Source organism: Fukomys damarensis, unplaced genomic scaffold (assembly GCF_012274545.1).
Source record: "Fukomys damarensis isolate Sample0158 unplaced genomic scaffold, DMR_v1.0_HiC HiC_scaffold_5, whole genome shotgun sequence".
Classification (NCBI taxonomy): Eukaryota; Metazoa; Chordata; class Mammalia; order Rodentia; family Bathyergidae; genus Fukomys; species Fukomys damarensis.
Window position 1 is genome coordinate 84307855 of NW_022900917.1, and position 16683 is coordinate 84324537.

At 51.7% G+C, this 16683-nt stretch overlaps 1 protein-coding gene across 2 annotated transcripts in view; it reads right to left on the reverse strand.

The window, feature by feature from the left end:
- Positions 1–6280: 6280 nt before the first annotated feature.
- Zc3h3 (zinc finger CCCH-type containing 3) overlaps positions 6281–16683 on the reverse strand; it is an 89290-nt gene continuing 78887 nt past the window's right edge. The window contains exons 10-13 of one of the 2 annotated variants that reach the window (XM_010639255.3): positions 9222–9406; positions 8332–8663; positions 7589–7654; positions 6281–6758 (exon numbers count right to left, since the gene is read on the reverse strand). In XM_010639255.3, coding sequence (XP_010637557.1) covers positions 6727–6758; positions 7589–7654; positions 8332–8663; positions 9222–9406 — 615 coding nt within the window. In that variant the 3' untranslated portion in view covers positions 6281–6726. The remainder of the gene's footprint in view (positions 6759–7588; positions 7655–8331; positions 8664–9221; positions 9407–16683) is intronic. The other variant, XM_010639256.3, reaches the window with a different exon arrangement.

Sequence of the window (16683 nt, forward strand, 5' to 3'; positions counted from 1 at the left end):
GAAGCCATTGGTGACATGAGGAGAGGGGGTGACCTGAAGCTGATTTCCTCTGTCCAGGGCTTCACACATGCTGGAAGCCATCCGGAGCAGCAAGCAAGGAGCAATAGGGGCAAGGAGAGTGACTATGGGATGACCCTAAGCGGATCTTTTTCTGAACTGCATCTTTGACGTCTTTTTATGTACTGGGGACCGAACTCAGGTCCTTGTGCTTTTTAGGCAGGCAACAGAACCACTGAGCTAAATGCCCAGCCCAACTTTGACAATTAAAAAATTAAACATAAATGTAATCTCCTGTGCACAGGGAAGATTGGAAGGAAGTGCCCTGACGTCCCAAGGGCTGCCTGGGCCAGCAATTTTCTTGTTCACTCCACAAGTGTCTGTTACTTTGAGCAACTACTTCTTACCATGCCCCTGATCCTGCTCACCCTCCCTGCTCTGGCCAGGGCTAGGGTTAGGGACTGGGAAGTCCAGGCATTTCTGTGAAAGTCCAAGGAGAATCTGAGGACCCTCTTCCCCAGTTTATCCCTGAAGGAGGCTCTATGGTTCCTGCCCTCACTTTCATGGGACAGACCTCAGGAATCTGGGGAGAGTGATGTGGCCTACAACTCACAGCCATCCTCTTGGTATAACTGTGCCCCTTCTACAGATAAAAGCAGAGCCCCTAAAAAGTAACAAGCCTTATCCAAAATGACTTACAGCAGGTGGTGGAGCTACAACCCACACCAGGTGCTGGGACTTGAGACCACAGGGGTGGCCAAACACTATGGCAGGTGGTGAGTCCTGTAATCCACTTGTCCAAGGAGAGGCCAACCTGCCCAATACACCCACCCCAGCATTTCTTTAGACTGAGTGCTCAGTTGCCATTAAGCTGGAACAGCTCCTTTGGACTATGGCTATACCCTGTGTCTGGGGCCTAGAGCCAGCCACCCCTCTTCTCATTCCTTTGCCTACAGAGTGGTGCCTCACATGACTGTCACTCATTTGTTCCCTCAACAGTGGCAGGGGCGGGGCAAGGCCCTTGCAGGCAGTGGAGCAGCAGGTGTGGAGCAGTCTACGGAAAACCAGCTACAACCTCCAGCCAAGGAACACCAGTGGGTCACCAAGGATGCAGAGAGGATGGCGGGGAGGTCGGTAGCTGACCAGTTCTCCCTACCCACCCTACTGACCAGCAGTGAGAATGACCAAGGTGCCCACTGGAAGAAGGTATAAGCAGGACTGTCCCCCCACATCCCAGACCACGCATCTCCAAGGTCCTGGACTTGGCTTCTGAGCCTAGCAGATCCATCTGGCTTTCTAGAAGTTCTTTGGGTGAACACCCCCAACCCCACTCCCAGCTCTAGCCCTCATGGTGGGAGCCTATCTCTCCCAAGGGCTTGGCCTGTCCCTATCACTATCTCCTGCCAGTTACAAGCCCCCTTCTTGTTCATTAGTCCCAGCCAGGGAAGACAGGAATGGGGCCTGATACCTGTCTAAAGAAGGCTTTGAAGTGCTCTCTGTCCAGCCGGTCCCTTCTTCCACCCCACCACCATGCAGAGTGGGCAGGAAGACTCTTCGATTCCCAGGCCAGAGACCCCAATCCCAGGCCTGGATGGCCCCTGGAGGACTGAGGCATATTCCTGCCAGGCCTTGATGGGGAGGTGGGGCAGTGAGGGTAGGCCAGGGTGGGGGTGGGGGGCGCATCCTTCTAGAAGCAGCACACTGAAGCTGATCGCCATGTACTCCACACCTTCCTAGGGCTTCTCACATCTACTTCCTGCACCCACAGAACTCCACAGGAGCTACATATGTGGCTTGGTGATTAAATGTACTCCACAATGAGTACCTAGTGTATGCCAGGCTACCTACGATTCTGCCAGGTAGGTGGCTAGAGATCCCTTGATGAGGAACAAGCGGCCAGAGCTTGGGAGCCTAATACAGTATGGGATATCCTAGGGGGATCTGTTCTGGGAATTTGGGGACAGCTGGGAAGACCAGTGGCGGGGGTGACAGGACAGCCATGGCAAGGCAGCCCTCACAGCTGAGCCTGTGGGAGAGGCAGGCTCTGGATGCTCCTGTAGCTTCCTCCCAGCATGGCAGCTCCTGACTCCTGGATGAATATCCAGAGAGCAAGGCACATGTACATCACAAGCTGCTCCTGTGGTCCCAGGGAAGGGGCAGACACTTCCTTGCGCAGGTCACACAGAGGAAGAGTATGTATTCCAGCATCGGTGGAAAATGCAGTCTACCAGGACAGGTCAGAGAACAGAAAATGAGCCTCAAAAGTAAGTAAATGAGTATTTTCCTGCTGTGCCACAAACTGCCACAAGTCTAGCAGCTCAGAGCAGCAGACATTGTCTCAGAACTTTGTGAGTCAGTAGTCCAAGCTGGTCCTGGTCCTGCAAGGTTCCCAGGCTGTGCTCTCATCTGGGCCAGGAAAGGATTTTCTTCCCAGAGCTGTGGGACTGTTGGAAGAATTTCTGGGAATCTGTAGGACACAATTTTTTGGTTTTGTTTGTTTTTTGGTACCAGGGATCAAATTAGGAACCTTGCACTTGCGAGGTAGGCAGTGGAACCTCAGGACACAGTTCTGGGGGTTCAGATCTGCACCTTGTGTGGCTCCCAGCACAGCTTCAGCCTTCCCCAGGACAGCAGAGGTCATGTCCCAAGTCACAGGTGCTGCCCACAGGGAGAGTCACCCGAGGGTGTGAAGCCAGGAGGTGAGGGCATGGGGCCTCCTGTCTTCCTGGGTTGCCGGGTGAGGGGGTGGGGAGTGCTGGGGACCTCCCTGAGGTGAGAGCAGAGAGGGCTGGGGAGCAGGGAGGCAGCCTGTGTCTAGGAGTGGCTGCAGGCCAAGAGCAATAGCCAGGATGGCTGGATCAAGGTCAGAGCCTGGGAGGACGTGGGGGGCTCTGGGTGGGACTACCCATGGCTGCTGTTTGCTGTCCATGCAATGGATTCTCGAGCAACTGTCCCCGGACAGAGCATCACAGGCAGGACTGGTCTGTCTTATTCTATCACAGGTAGCAGGTGGAGTTTCCAAATGTCACTGTGCCCCATCACAAGGTGCTATGTACTGAGTTTAGAAGTGTCTGTACCATCTGGCACTTGGAAAGTGGAGGCAAGAGGATGGTTGAGAAACCTCTTCAGGTCATTCTGTTGTATTTGTATCACGTGAATGCAGCTTGTGGGTATAGCAATAACCTGGCCACCAGAGGTTTTCATGTGGAAGTGATTGCAGAAGTGCAAACTCTGTCCCAAAGAGGGTCCATGGTTTCTGGACTGGGATGCGGGGGTGGGGGCTGGAGGGCAGGGAGGATGGGGCAGAGCCAAGCTGAAACAGACCCTGTAGGGCTCACTTTTTGTGTGAGTGGTACTAGGGATCGAACTCAGGACCTTGTGCTTGTAAGGCAGGTATGGTGCCACTGAGCTAAAACCCTAGACCTCTCACTTGCTTTTAGGTTGTTTTGTTTGGTACCAGGGATAGAACTCGGGTCCTTGTGCTTGTGAGGCAGGCGCCAGAACCACTAAGCCAAATCCCCAGCCCTGTTTTTGGTTTTTTTTTGTTTTTGGTGGTACTGGGGATTGAACTCGGGTCCTTGCGCTTGTGAGGCAGGCTCTGGAACCACTGCCTCCTGAGTGCTGGGATGAGGCGTGTGCCACCAGGCCCAGCTTCTCACTCCCTTTTAAAACAGCCAGTTCTGTAAAGGGACCAGGACCTCCTGGGAGTGAGCCCTCACTTGGCCTGGCCACCGCTCCACCCCTTCCTTGTCCCTACCCCAGCACTGATGGAACACCTACTGTATGCCAGGCAACATTCAAGGGTGCACACTTAGCCACACATCTCTCCAAGCTGCCTGTCGTGGTACTTATGCTCCGCTGGGGACAGACAGCAGCATGAATGCTGGTGTGAACACCACCCTGTGAGGAGATCTGGATGGTGCAGAGCTCAGAAGGGGCTCCCACCATCCCAGGACACTCTTCCTTTAAACTTCCCAGATCCAGGTGAATCTAAAACAGCACTCTCTGCCCAGAGCAACAACCTCTTTTGGGTGCAGAACCACACCCTGAGGTCCTCTTCTGTCCACACTTCCAGGTCCCCCACCAGGGGTCACACCTCTGTTAGAGGAAGCAATAGCCCTGGGTCTCCCATCAGCAGCTGGAGACCCATAAGAGGGAGCTCAAAGGTGGAGCCCCTGCTTAGGAGCCTTGTCCTGCTCTGCCAGGGTCTGAGGACCCCTAGGTTGCCTCTAGCCTTGGGGGCCCATGTGACCTTGCTGTAGATCTCCACCCACTTGTGGCTGTTCCCACAGACCTGGGTCAAGGAGGACCCTCGACCTGAGCCCAGTGTGACCAGTGGACACACTCAGAGGAGCCACAGGAACTGTAACAGGCAGGTCCCCCAAGAGAGCCCTGGGGTGATGAGAATCAGGACTTCCCATAGCCTCCTGGAAGGCAGTTCCCAGCCCTCCTAAGCCTTCTCACTGGTTACTTTGGGCAATGGGTAGCATCGCGGAAGACAGTGGGTCCTAGGTCTCAGGCTAATGTCGCTGTCTCCCCTTGTGGTGGCTGTGTCAGGGGTCTGTTAAATTCTGGCCACAATGGAAAGGGTGAGCTGGTAGCTGAAGAGAAGACCCAGGAGAGATAAGTCTCCTTGTTGTCCCTGATAAGCTGGTGGGTGAGTGGGATCTGACCACCAGCCCCTACCCACTTATGGCTATCTCAAGGGCTGTAGTAGCACTAGGTGAGTCCAGCTGCCACCAGGCTTGTTAGAAGTCCTGCCTGCAGGGGATGTTCACTGGTGGCATGAAAGTGAAGCACGATATGAGAGTTCCCAGAGAGCTTGGCATGAGTGCCAGCCTGGGTCCCCTTGCTGGCTGTGGAGGCTGGGCAGGGAGCAAGGGAACACTGGACCATCTGGATCTATATGGTCTCCCTGCCCAGGAAGGGGAGGGAGAAGTGACTCCCAGGTTGTCAGAGGTTTGGTCTTCAATGGTGGGCCTCATGAGTAGTGTTCAGGAGCCTGGAGAAGAGGCCAAGGTGGGAGCTATGCTGAGCCCATGTGGGACTGGGGACTGTGGGTATCCAACATGTGGACGGCACCTGAGTGGTCCTAGAGTAGGTTGCTTCTCTGTGCTCAGAAGCAGGAGCTGGGCAGGGTCCCAAGTCCTCACTTCTGCTGTCCACTTGTTCTGTCCAGGCTGTCTCTGGGAAGTTGCTTCTGCAGCCATGCCTGCCCAGCTGAGGCTACAGCTCCATGATATCCTACAGCTGCAGGACAGTCCCCACCACTTCTGTTTCTCCTGCTGATGCTTAGCCCTGGATCCCAAGGGGACGTGGGCAGGAACCTGAGACAGTGCTGTGGCCATATGCCCATTCCTCAAGGCCCAGGCTGTGGCTGGCAGAGGGACCCCTGAGCAGGTATCTGGGGAGTATCATGTGTGGCCCCACCACTATCCCAGGTCCTTCCCATCCAGGATCCACCATCAGGGGCTCTGTGCAATTTACTGACCAGGTAGGGTTGTGGCTTTTCTTCTGTGGCCAAGTCTAAGTTCTGGAGCCCAACAGCATACTGAACTCATTGTGGTGATGGGGACAATCACTGTAGAAATGACTGTGGCCACTGGGCCTGTGCTCTGGCCAGATTCTTTTTGTAAGCTTCTTTAGGCCAGCAAACAGGAGGGGCTATAGTGGACAGCAAGACTGTATGCTCTTGCTACAGCCTTGTGGGGGCAGAGTGTCCCTTCCACCTATGACCTATTTTGGCTGAAGGAACCTGATGGAAGCTGAGGGACTTGTGATGCAACCTGAGGCACTGAGCTACAGGCAGGAACATAAGGCCCAGGTATGTGGTGGTTTTTCAGCAGGAGCATGAGCCTGTGCTGAACCACACAAGCTTGGAGGCTCAAGGAAACCACCCAGAGGCTGTCTGCCTCTGTGGTGAACCCTGGAGGAGAGAAACTGAGCCTCTCCTGTCGGGGCCAGCTCCCTGCTGGAGGATGCAGCTCCCACCCAATTTCCTTTTTAAATTGTCTCCTTCCTTGGGTGGCCTGACTTCCTCTGCCCCTTCCTTGGCTCCAGCCTGCCCAACCTGTGTTCCAAGACCGCTCCCAGGCTTCCCCCCACCCAGCCTTGCTAACCTGAGCTTGGCCGTGGAGACAGGCTGCCTCAGATCCTCTGGGCCATCCTGGGGTTGAGAAGAGCACAGAGTACTCCTGCCAGAAGGTACTGCAGGCTCTGCCTTCCAGCCAGCCCATCTCCCACCTAGTCCAGGGCCCCATGGTAACAGTCAGGACAGGCCAACTGACACAAGACAGAACCTTTATTGCTGAACATAAAATGCCTGCCAGAGAGGCCTGACCAGGGATCTCTTCTCCAGGGATAAGTCCTGGGTAGGAGGGTAGGGGCCGCAAATCCCATAGTTGTTGCCACACCCATGATGGGAGACTGCCCAGGGGGCAAGCCCTGCCTGCCATCTCAAGGGGAAAAGGGTGGGGGCAAGTCCTAGGTGCCAGGCTGAGGGCTCAGCGGAGGGGGAGGGGGATGGAGCTGGGCAAGACCTTGGCCTGAAGGAAGAAGACAAGGCCATGGGCATACAGGCTAGGGAAGGCTTAGGGCCTGGCAGGCAGAGTGGTGCCCTGGGAAGTTGGTGGTGGGCGGCTTCTCCTGGAGGGCCAGAATGGTGGGCAGAGCCTCCATGCTCTCTGGGGGTGAGAGTCTGAGGTAGGTGCGGGCTGGTCCCTGGGTCCCTCACAGACGTGGTTTGATATGTAGTGGCTTCCCTGTACAAAAAGGGCAAAGGTCAGGTGCAGGTGACCCCAACCGGAAGGAACCACCCACCCCCAAAGTTTCTGGTTAGGGCTCAGGAGACGGAGACTCTGCCAGCACAGGTCTGTCCAGTGTGGGTTTAGAACACCAGGCTGTTGTCTCCTAGCTCCTGCCAACCTGTCAACTGCCACTGGGCCTGATAAGCCTCTGCCCAGGGTGAAGAGGGAAAGGAAGCCTAGCAGCAGGTAGAAGCCACAACACTGCGAGCCTGAGCTATAAATGGCAGGTGCACGCAGACATGGAAGCACACACTGTGCTCACACCTGGGAGCAGCTGCCAGACACAGACGAGAAGCTGGGTGTGTGCAAGCAGGTGGCTGGGTGATGGCAGAGGGTGGGGTGGGGCTAAGCAGAGGCACTGGGTGGTGGGAGAGGAAGGTTCCCCAGAACAAAAGCCTGAGAATGGAGAGACATCCCATGGGGCTACTGCCTGGCAGGGGCATACTTGTTGGGCACCAGTGCCTTTTCCTCCTTCCGCATAAATGCCCTGGGCCACCCTAAGCCTCTGACTGCAGCCACATGAGTGTGGCTGCCCACAGGCAGAGCACTATCCATGTGCCCCTGTAGGGCCCGTCTTCTACAGGGTGGGCTGGGTGTCCCTCCTCAGGGCTGAGAACTCCATTCACTGCTCAGCCAGAAGCCAGGTTCCGGCTCGCAGACTCCACCAACCTCCGGCCTCTGCCTCTACTGGGTGGCCGCTTCAGCCACTCATCCTAGCCTAGTTACACCTGCCCCTCCAGCTCCTTGGGACCAGGCCCTGCACAGTCTTGGAGCCCTTTCCTCACCTGCCCAAGTGGTCCACATGACCCCCAGTGCCATGTCCTCTGATCCTAGGAGTGGCTGCTGGGACCCTGATTTTTTAAAAAACACAAGTGGTGGTTGGGGTTAGGAAGATCCCTGAGGGACAGCCAGATCGGAGCTGTTGGCCCCTTGTGCAAGTCCCAGCTAAGTCAGGGCCCAGCTGGCCAGGTTCTGCATCTGACTAGGAGGATATAACCAGGAGGAGGCCCCTCCAAGCAGGAGCTTGAGCATGCTCAGCAGGGCTGTTACAGAAGCCTGAAGCAAGCATCTTCCATTAACGTTACGACCGTGAAATATGACAATAAAATGATAGCCGTATGGTCGCAAATTTGCAGCCCGCCGAGCTGCGTGGGGTTTATCGTCACTCAAACGTGCGGAGAGCTGTAAAATGTTTACAGAAAGGGTCGTTTGCAGCCATAAAATCCTCTTTTCTCTCCTAAACAAGGCTGAGTGGAGCCATTTACCAAGCCCCAAATGCTCATTGGGGAGAGGGAACATCTGTTCTCTCCAGGAGTGTGCAGTGATCTTCCAGAACAAATTAACAGAAATGGGTGCTTTCTAATTAAATCAGCCCTCGGCTGGGGTGGTCTATGTGTGGCTACCACTATACTCACCCTTCCCTGGCCCACCCCTGGCCAGCAGGTGCACACACGGTGCCCACTAATTCTCTAGGCCTGCACCTGGAGACTCCACAAAGTTTGTCTGAAGTGGCCAGGCTTGTGCTTACCTGAGTCCTTGGTGAGGAACCTCTTGGGGGCCCGGGGTTGACCTCCTGGGCTTGGTGAGGCCTGCAGGGAGATGAAGGCTGGTAGTTTGCAGAGGATGCCTGAGCCTGTCCCTGACGAGAAGGCCTCGTCCTTGAGAGAGGGCTCCTCTTTGTCTAAGGAGTGGGAGGAAGAGGAAGAGGAAGAAGAGGAGGACGAGGAGGCAGCCTTTCTTGACAAGGCAGAGGCTGAAGCAAACCCCCGTGGGGAGCGGGGAGGTGAGGCTGGGGACACGGTCCTGGAGGTGGGGGAACTGGACATCTTTCTGGTATGACGCTGAGCTGCGGAGGGCTTTCTGCAGGAAAGGAGGGACAAGAGAAGTGAGGGTGGGCAGAGGATTGCAATGCCACCATCCCAGCAATGGGGCTTCTGGCCCCTCACCCCCACTTCCTGCTGCAGGAGCTACTGGGCATCACCACAGATTTAAGCCTCTAAGGATAGGCTGGTTATAGAGCTTCTGGCCTGAGGCATGAGGGTGCTTGGCCAAGGAGGCTCTGGGTTCCACGGTATGCCCCCACCTCTGGACCTTGGTGTTCTTGTCTGCAGAGGGTTCTTACATTCCACAGGAGGTGAGCATGACATAGGGATCCCCTAAACACCTCCTGGAGACCTAGCTTCCTCTGCTTTTCTGGGAAATGGGTCTCTGAAACCCCCACCTCCCACTACAGGCTGAGGATGCCCTTGGCTTCATCCAGACTCAGAGACACAGGGTATAGACATCTCTGAAGGCCACCTGCCCTTCTGCCTTGGACTGAGATTTCCTTTTATATCTGAATCTCAAAAAGCTGGGGTGGGGGCTCATTCCAGAGGGTCCCAAATGTCACTTATACAGCACCCATTGCCCCATCGTCACCTGCGCCCATGGCCAGTGGAGGTCCGGCTCCTGGGTGCTGCATCGCTGGGCCCTGGGGTGGGGGGCATGGCTGCCCGCCGGCTGTGGTGCTTCTGGTTGCGATGAAGCAGTTGGCACTGGGCACCTCGAGGGCAGGTACCCCTGCGGGTGAAGTCAGGGCACAGCAGTATGTGCTTCTTCTTGCACTGGAGGAAGAAGGTTATGGATAGGTGGGCCAGGGGATGCTGAGGCACCATGGGGGGTGGCTAGATCCAGCCCCTGAGCAAGCCTGCTGGCCCTGCAGGTTGCACACTGGGGCTCAAGTCAGAAGCTTCCTGTTGGAAAGATGAGGCTACCAGGCAATAGCAGCTCCAGCTGGGTCCCTGGACATGGACTGAAGGGAGGGCCAGAGCCAGCCTGGGGATTCCCAGAGCCTGAGGCCAGGCCACTGCCTAGGGCTCTGCCCACCTGCCACCCCTCCTGACAGGGCAAGTCCATTGTGGCAAGAATGGCAAGAGCCCAGAGGAAGGTGGGTGGGGCCTGAGGCCTCAGGGGACCTCATGGGACAGGGTTCAGGCGGAGGGGGGCAGGCAAGGGGTATAGCAGGTCGACTGAGGGCAGGCAGCACTGGGTCAGGGCCGGGCTGGGCACTTTATCCACAGCACCTGTCATGAGGCTAATTATACCCTCAGGGAGGTGGGGCAGGCTGGCAGACAGGTGCCCCAGGCAGCAGCTTGGTCTCAGCTCTGCCTGCCAGCCACAGGAAAGTGAGAAGCCTCTGCCTAGTGCCCAGTAGCTGGGCCCAGCCAGGGAAGGCCCCAGGACAGAGATGGGTGACCCGGACCTGCCTTCATTGCCTGCTCATCCTCCTGGGCTCCACTCTGCAGGCTTCTGGGAGCTAAGCCTATTCCCAAGGAGGGGTACTCCACCCTCCACAGCTGGCTCAGTGTGGAAGAGAGCCAGAGTTCAGCTGGCCTGGGCATCCTAACTCAAGCTGACATGCAGTTCCGACTTGAACCCAGACAGAAACTATGGTACCCACCGTGGTGCCATACTCACTGGACTGGCACACTAGCAAAAGATACAAAGCACAGCCTTAAAGCAACTTTCTCCTAGGCCTGTGAACTTGCTATCAGAACTGGTACTGTGTGTAGAGTCCTGGCCCTGCTTCTGGCACCCGGGTATGCACACCTGGCCAGAGCAGATGCCTGCTCACGGCCAGCACCCCACTGTTCCAGGTCACTGTCCTGTGATGTGTGTCTTCCACAAAGAGGACAGGCTCAGGGAAGGGCTCCCATCCCCATTTGTTTACACACACTCCTTCTTCATGGAATCTGAGCCCCTCAGTGCTGGGCTTGGCCAGTGATGTGGGGCTCTGAAACACAGGGTGGTCTTACAGGCAGAGGGGACAGGAAATGGTGCAGCCAGTTCTGCCAGACTAAAAAAGACCCACTATCAGGACGCGCTTGAGCCAGGGCCCTGCAGAGAGGTGATGGTGGGGTATAAACAGGTAAGCGGCAAAAGAAACCAACAGCCATGGACAACAGGTTGCTGGAAGCAGAGTGGACACAAGTGCTTGGCTGAGAGATGGCCAGACAGCACAGACTACGATGTCCTATGTGATGGCCACTGAGCAGCCGAACCATGGCTGACATGAGCTGAGAGGTGATGTACATGTAAAACAGGCAGAGTTTAGATTTAGCAGGAAAAAAAAAGAATGTAAAGTATCAAATTTCTAATTTTTTTAATTTATAATTTTTTTGGTGTTACCGGAGATCAAGCCTCACACGTTAGACAAATGCTCAAGCTACATCCCTACCCTTTTATTTAACTTTATTTTGAGACAGGGTCTCACTAAGTTTCCAAGGCTGGCCTCAAACTTTGAATCCTCCTGCCTCGTCCTCCCAAGTATCTGGGATTACAGGTATTTTTGATAAATTGAATTAGTTAAAATATATTTTAACGTTTGTGTGTCTGTGTGTGTGTGTGTATGTGTTGCTATAGATAAAACTCAGGGCTTTGTATACGCTAGGCAAGCACTCTGCTATAATCCCTGCCTTTTTTTTTTTTTTTTTTTTTTTTTTTTTTTTTTTATACCTGCCTTTTTTTTTTTTTTTTTAACTTTCTTTTACTTTTTTAAGGTGGCTACTAAACAAAAATTGAAATTATACATGCAATTCATACATATTTCCACTGGACAGGGCTGATCTGAACTTTCCTTCCTCTCAAAACAAACAAAATTGTAGGATAAAATGTAAATAATTTCTGCAAATCAAGAATTATGAACAACCAGGCATGGTGGTACATGCATGAAATCCCAGCACTTAGAGACTGAGGCAGGAGGATTGCTGTGAGTTCAAAGACAGCCTGGGCTCCATAGTGAGTTCAAGGCCAGTATTTTTTGGCTTTTTGAGGCAGGGTCTCACTGTGTAAGTTGAGACTGACCTAGAACTCACTATGGAGCCCAGGCTGGTGTCAAACTCACAGCGATCCTCCTGCCTCAGCCTCCCGAATGCTGGGATTACAGGCATGCGCCACCAGGCCCAGCAAGCCAGTCTTAACTACATAGTAAGACCCTTTTGCAAGAGAAGAGAAAGGGAAGGGAAGGGAAGAGAAGGGAAGGGAAGAGAAGAGAAGGAAGGAGGGAGGCAGACAAGCAGAGGGGGGTGGGGGGAAGGGAGGGAAAGAAAGAAACTGAACAATGAAAAAAAACCAAAATAATGGAAGAAAATCTCCTAGCAAACTCCCAATTCCTAAGGCCTGTAAATTCACTTGAGCCATCTTTACAGATGGACAGGCAAGCCCAGACAACTCCCCCTCCCACAACCTTCCCAAAATCTGGAAAATAAGAAAAAGGTCATTACATAATTCATCAACTAAGAATAAGAGTAGATAGATAATATTTAGAACAAGCCGGGCATGGTGGTGCACACCTGTAATCCCAGCACTCGGGAGGCTGAGGCAGGAGGATCGCTGTGAGTTCGAGACCAGCCTGGGCTACATAGTGAGTTCCAGGTCAGTCTCAATTACATAGTGAGACCCTGTCCCAAAAACAAAAACAAAACAAAAAACCAAATAGAACCAACTGATAACACTAAAACAACACATCATGATTCAAGGATAGAGCAACCTCAGCCCTTAGAACTACACAGACCTAAATATTTGTTTTAAAGAAAACCCATCTTAAAAGCTAAAGGGGAAAGTGCAAAATGAGCCCGCAGAAGGTGAGGGAAAGAAGAAAAACAGAGGGGAAACTAAAACCCAAAGTCAATGGGGCTAGGGATTTAACTCAGTGGCACCGCGCCTGCCTCACAAGCATGAGGTCTGTGAGTTCAATCCCCAGTACAAAAACACAAAACAAAAACTCGAGTCAAAATATCTTCTCTGAAAATATTAATAAATTTGTCCATAAGACTAATTAGGAAGTCAAGAGGAGGAACACATAAGCAGTATTATGGGTGATGTGGGTACAGCTAATGCTGAGGATGGTAAAGGCACCAGTGAGGTGCAAGGAATAAACTACGAAATTTGAAAACAGATGAAAATTACAAATTCTAGAAAAACTGACAAGAAGAAAAAAACGTGAAATTTTCTTATAACTCTAAAGGAATTTCAATTAATAGTTAAGAAGTAAAGAAAGTTCCAACCAAAGAGTTATACTCATAGTTCTACAAGTATGAGGCACAGAATTCTAATCTTTCATGAACTGGTATATGGGGTGGAAAAATAGAGAACAACTGTTTATGAGGCCAGAATAGCTTTGAAACCAAAGCCTGTCCAGGACTTCCTGAGAAAAGGACAAGTGGGCCACTGCTGTCCATGAGCACAGTGCAAACGTCCTATACAAGCCACACACACAGCCTGGCCAGGTGCAAAGACCCTCACCCACTGGACCAGCTGGAGTGCAAGACCGGCTTAACATTAGAACATCAATCAACAAGAAACAAAAAGTGAAAAAATAAATAAAAAAGAAACTCAATAAACAGAAATTAGTACATTAACAGGCTAAAAGGACAATCATATGGTCACCTCAATACATATAAAAGTGCTCAATAAAATTAAAACTCCAGTTCCAAGTTAAAAGAACAAATATTTGGCAAACTGGTGATGGATACAATGAAAGCGCCACTGTTCAGGAGAAAGGTTGAAAGCCTCCCCTCCCTCCCTCTGCATGTACCTGGCCCCAGCCAGTAGGCCAGGCAAGAGAAAGAAAATGTGTTACACTCGAAAGAGGAAAAATGTCACTATTTGCAGTGACGTGATTATTTAGAAAAATCCAAGAGAATCTACAAATTATTACAAATGCTAATAATGGTTTAGCAAGGTTGCTGGAAACAAAATCAACATAAAAATTGTTTTTCTATATGCCAATGAACAGTGAGAAAATAAAATTTAAAAATCCAGTATGCTATTTATAATAATAGAAGTTATTATTAGGAATAAATTGAGCAGAACAGAGCTAGAAGCAGACCGGCACATGCTGAAGGAACCTGACTCACAAGGCTGGTGCTGAAGGCTCAGTGGAGAAGACAGGCTGCCCACATGCAGTGCTGTGGCCCGTGCAGCTAGGTCCTACCTCACACCTCACACTAAACCCAACTTGATTAAAGAGTCCAGGCCTAGAGAGAGAGAAGGCAATTTAGCAGGATTTGGGATAGAGAAGGATTTCTTACACAAGACACTAAGGGCACAGCTGTATAAAAAAGACTGATAAGGCTACATCCATTAAAACCCAGTACTTTTGTTCTTTAAAACCAAGAAGCAAAAAGACAAACCACAAACTGGGAAAAGGTATGTGCTACTTATGTGACTGAAAAAAGACTGATATCCAGGATATTTTATATTTATTTTCTTATGTTTATGTTCCTATCTAATACTTATAAATTTCCTGAGTCAGTAAGGAAAAGTGGACCCCGTGGAGAAATGCCCACCCTCACCAAATAGCACCTGACAGAAAGATACAAAGGGCTCTTACACAGGAAGAGTACCAGAGCATTTTAAATTAGAGAAATGCAAGGTAATGACAGAAGGTAACTTTGAATCTTAGCAACAGTCAGAAGCAAAGAAGGCTGAATGTCCTAAGGGCTCCACTGCTGCCTGACAGGGCCAGATCCCCCTACACTCCACCTGTGTGAGCTCCATCCACATGTGCTCAGAGCACTGTGCCCCATGGCACGGTCCCCATGCAAAGGCAAAGCTATGTGCAAATAGTGTACCAATCATCTCCCTTTTTTACTGGCACAAAGACAACAGTGAATGAATCTTGTGGCAGCAGCAGACTGCATTCTGCCCCAGACGCCAGCCTGCCCTACAGAGCACAAGTGGACAGGGCAAAGCCCACTATTCACATAAGATACTCCCCATGGTCCTTCCTAGCTGCTGCCCACTCCAAGGCAGCACTAGGCATGGTGGTGGCCATGTTGGTAGGTGGCTCTGCCCCTGCAGCTGGTGTGGAAGGGAAAGGAACTACATGGACTCACATCGTATGCCCTTTTTTGGCCAAGAATGGGCTGTCTCCCCGGCCTGTCCACACAACAGCCATTGCAGCCCAGAGCTGCTGCCCCTCCCCATGAAACCCAATGCCTGACAGAGACCACCCTTTCTCATTCGCCAGTCTGTCCTGGAGCCAGGCCCTGGGCCATGTCCAGCACCATCTCCACCAGATGGCCTCTAGGTGGCCCTGGTTCCCACTGGATTCACCAGCCTCCTTTTCACCTTGAAGGAGGTTCCAGATGCCCCACCGTGCCTCTGGAGTGCACCTCCACCCATTCTTGCTGCCCCTGCCCTAGTCAAGGCCTCCTTCATCGACTCCATAACTCATCCTAAACTGGGTAAACAAATGCAATGCAGGAAATGGACACTGGTGGAAAACTGAAGGAAACCTGCATGCAGCGTGGAGGGAGGCTGGCAGAAGGTACACCCATAATAGTATCTTGGCATTGACACTGGTGGATTAGCTGTGGTTATGGAGGAACGTTAACAAGAGAGAGGTGGGCTCCCTGTGTAATCTCTACCTGTTTTTGGTAAATGCAAAATGATTCCAAAGTAAAAAGTTTATCAAATTCAAATAATTCCCTAAGTTACTTATTCTACTGTATCACAAATATTTTAATATATGCTAATTCATTTCATTTATGCAACCAGTTTCTTAATTCACTGAAAAGAAAGTTATGTGCTAATATCTGTTTCTTCTTTGTAAGAATCTTTTGTCTCTCAGTAACTACTTTGAAGATAATGATAATGTATTAACTATTGTTATTTTCTTATTATATTGTTATAAAATTGTTTTATTTTTCATAAAATAAAAACAAATTTAACAAAGAGTTTTAAAAAGCTTATTAACTACAACTGACTGCAAGCTTTCTGCTAGGCCTGGAGCAGCACACAACACAAGAAGTGTCTGAGGCTGGCATGGAGAGTACAGGGGCAACTAGACAAAACCAAAAAGGGACATGGACCCTGGAGCCACTCAAAGGGTCAGAGCCCACAGGGGCAGAATCTGAGCTCAAGGGTGGTGGCTGGGACAGAGGCAGGGCCAGGGGCCAGGGGAGGAACTGGGGCTCCACTAGGGACTTTGGTTGAGGCTGTAAGATGCCCAAACAGGCAAGTCTGAGGAACACACTTTCTGGAATCACCCACATCAGGACAGAGTGAGGCAGCCCCTGTGAGAGAAGGGAGGAATATGGGGACTGGAGCTGCAGGAGGGAGGCTCGGGAGGGGGATGCTTATTGTGAATGGGTAAGTGAATGGGTGGGGCTATGTCAGTGGGTGGCTGGAAGGCACTGTGTGTGTTGCTGTGACAGGACAAGGACAGATGACAAGGGCTTGTGAGAAGGACAGTCACAGAGCAACAAGGTCAAAAGGCTGGCAGAGGATTTACCAGGATTCCCCAGGCCTTGGGAAAGGGAGATAGCAGGTAAGAAGCTGAAGCTTCAAAAGGTTAGGCACTGGGGAGAGGACCAAATATGAACAAGACAGCCAGCCAGGGGGAGCACAATCCAGTTCCATGGCACATAGGGCCTGAGCACAGCCAACAGGGTGGGAGAGCCAGAGGCTCACCAACAGGAAAGCAAAACAGGTGCCAAGTCAGTGCTAGGAGCTCAAGATACGAAGTGGAAGAGGAGCTGCAAGACCCAACGTGAGGAAGGAACTGAAAGAGAAACAACAGATAGCAATGAGAGGAATGAGAGATTTGTGACAAGAATGTTAACAACACTCCAGGACGGTGTGATGTGCACAAATCCCAGTTCTTTGGGAGGCTGAGGCAAGAGGATCCCAGGTTTAAACTTGGCCTAGGCAACTCAGTGAGACCCTATCTCAAAATAAAAAAGGGATAGGGATGTAGCACACTATGAAGGGACTGTATTTTCGCAGTACAGAAAAATAAAACAGCCAGGGATTTAGCTCAGTGGTGCTGCCGCCAGCCTCTCAAGCGCAAGGTCCAGAGTTCAATTAAAAAAAAAAAAAAAAAAAAAAAAAAAAA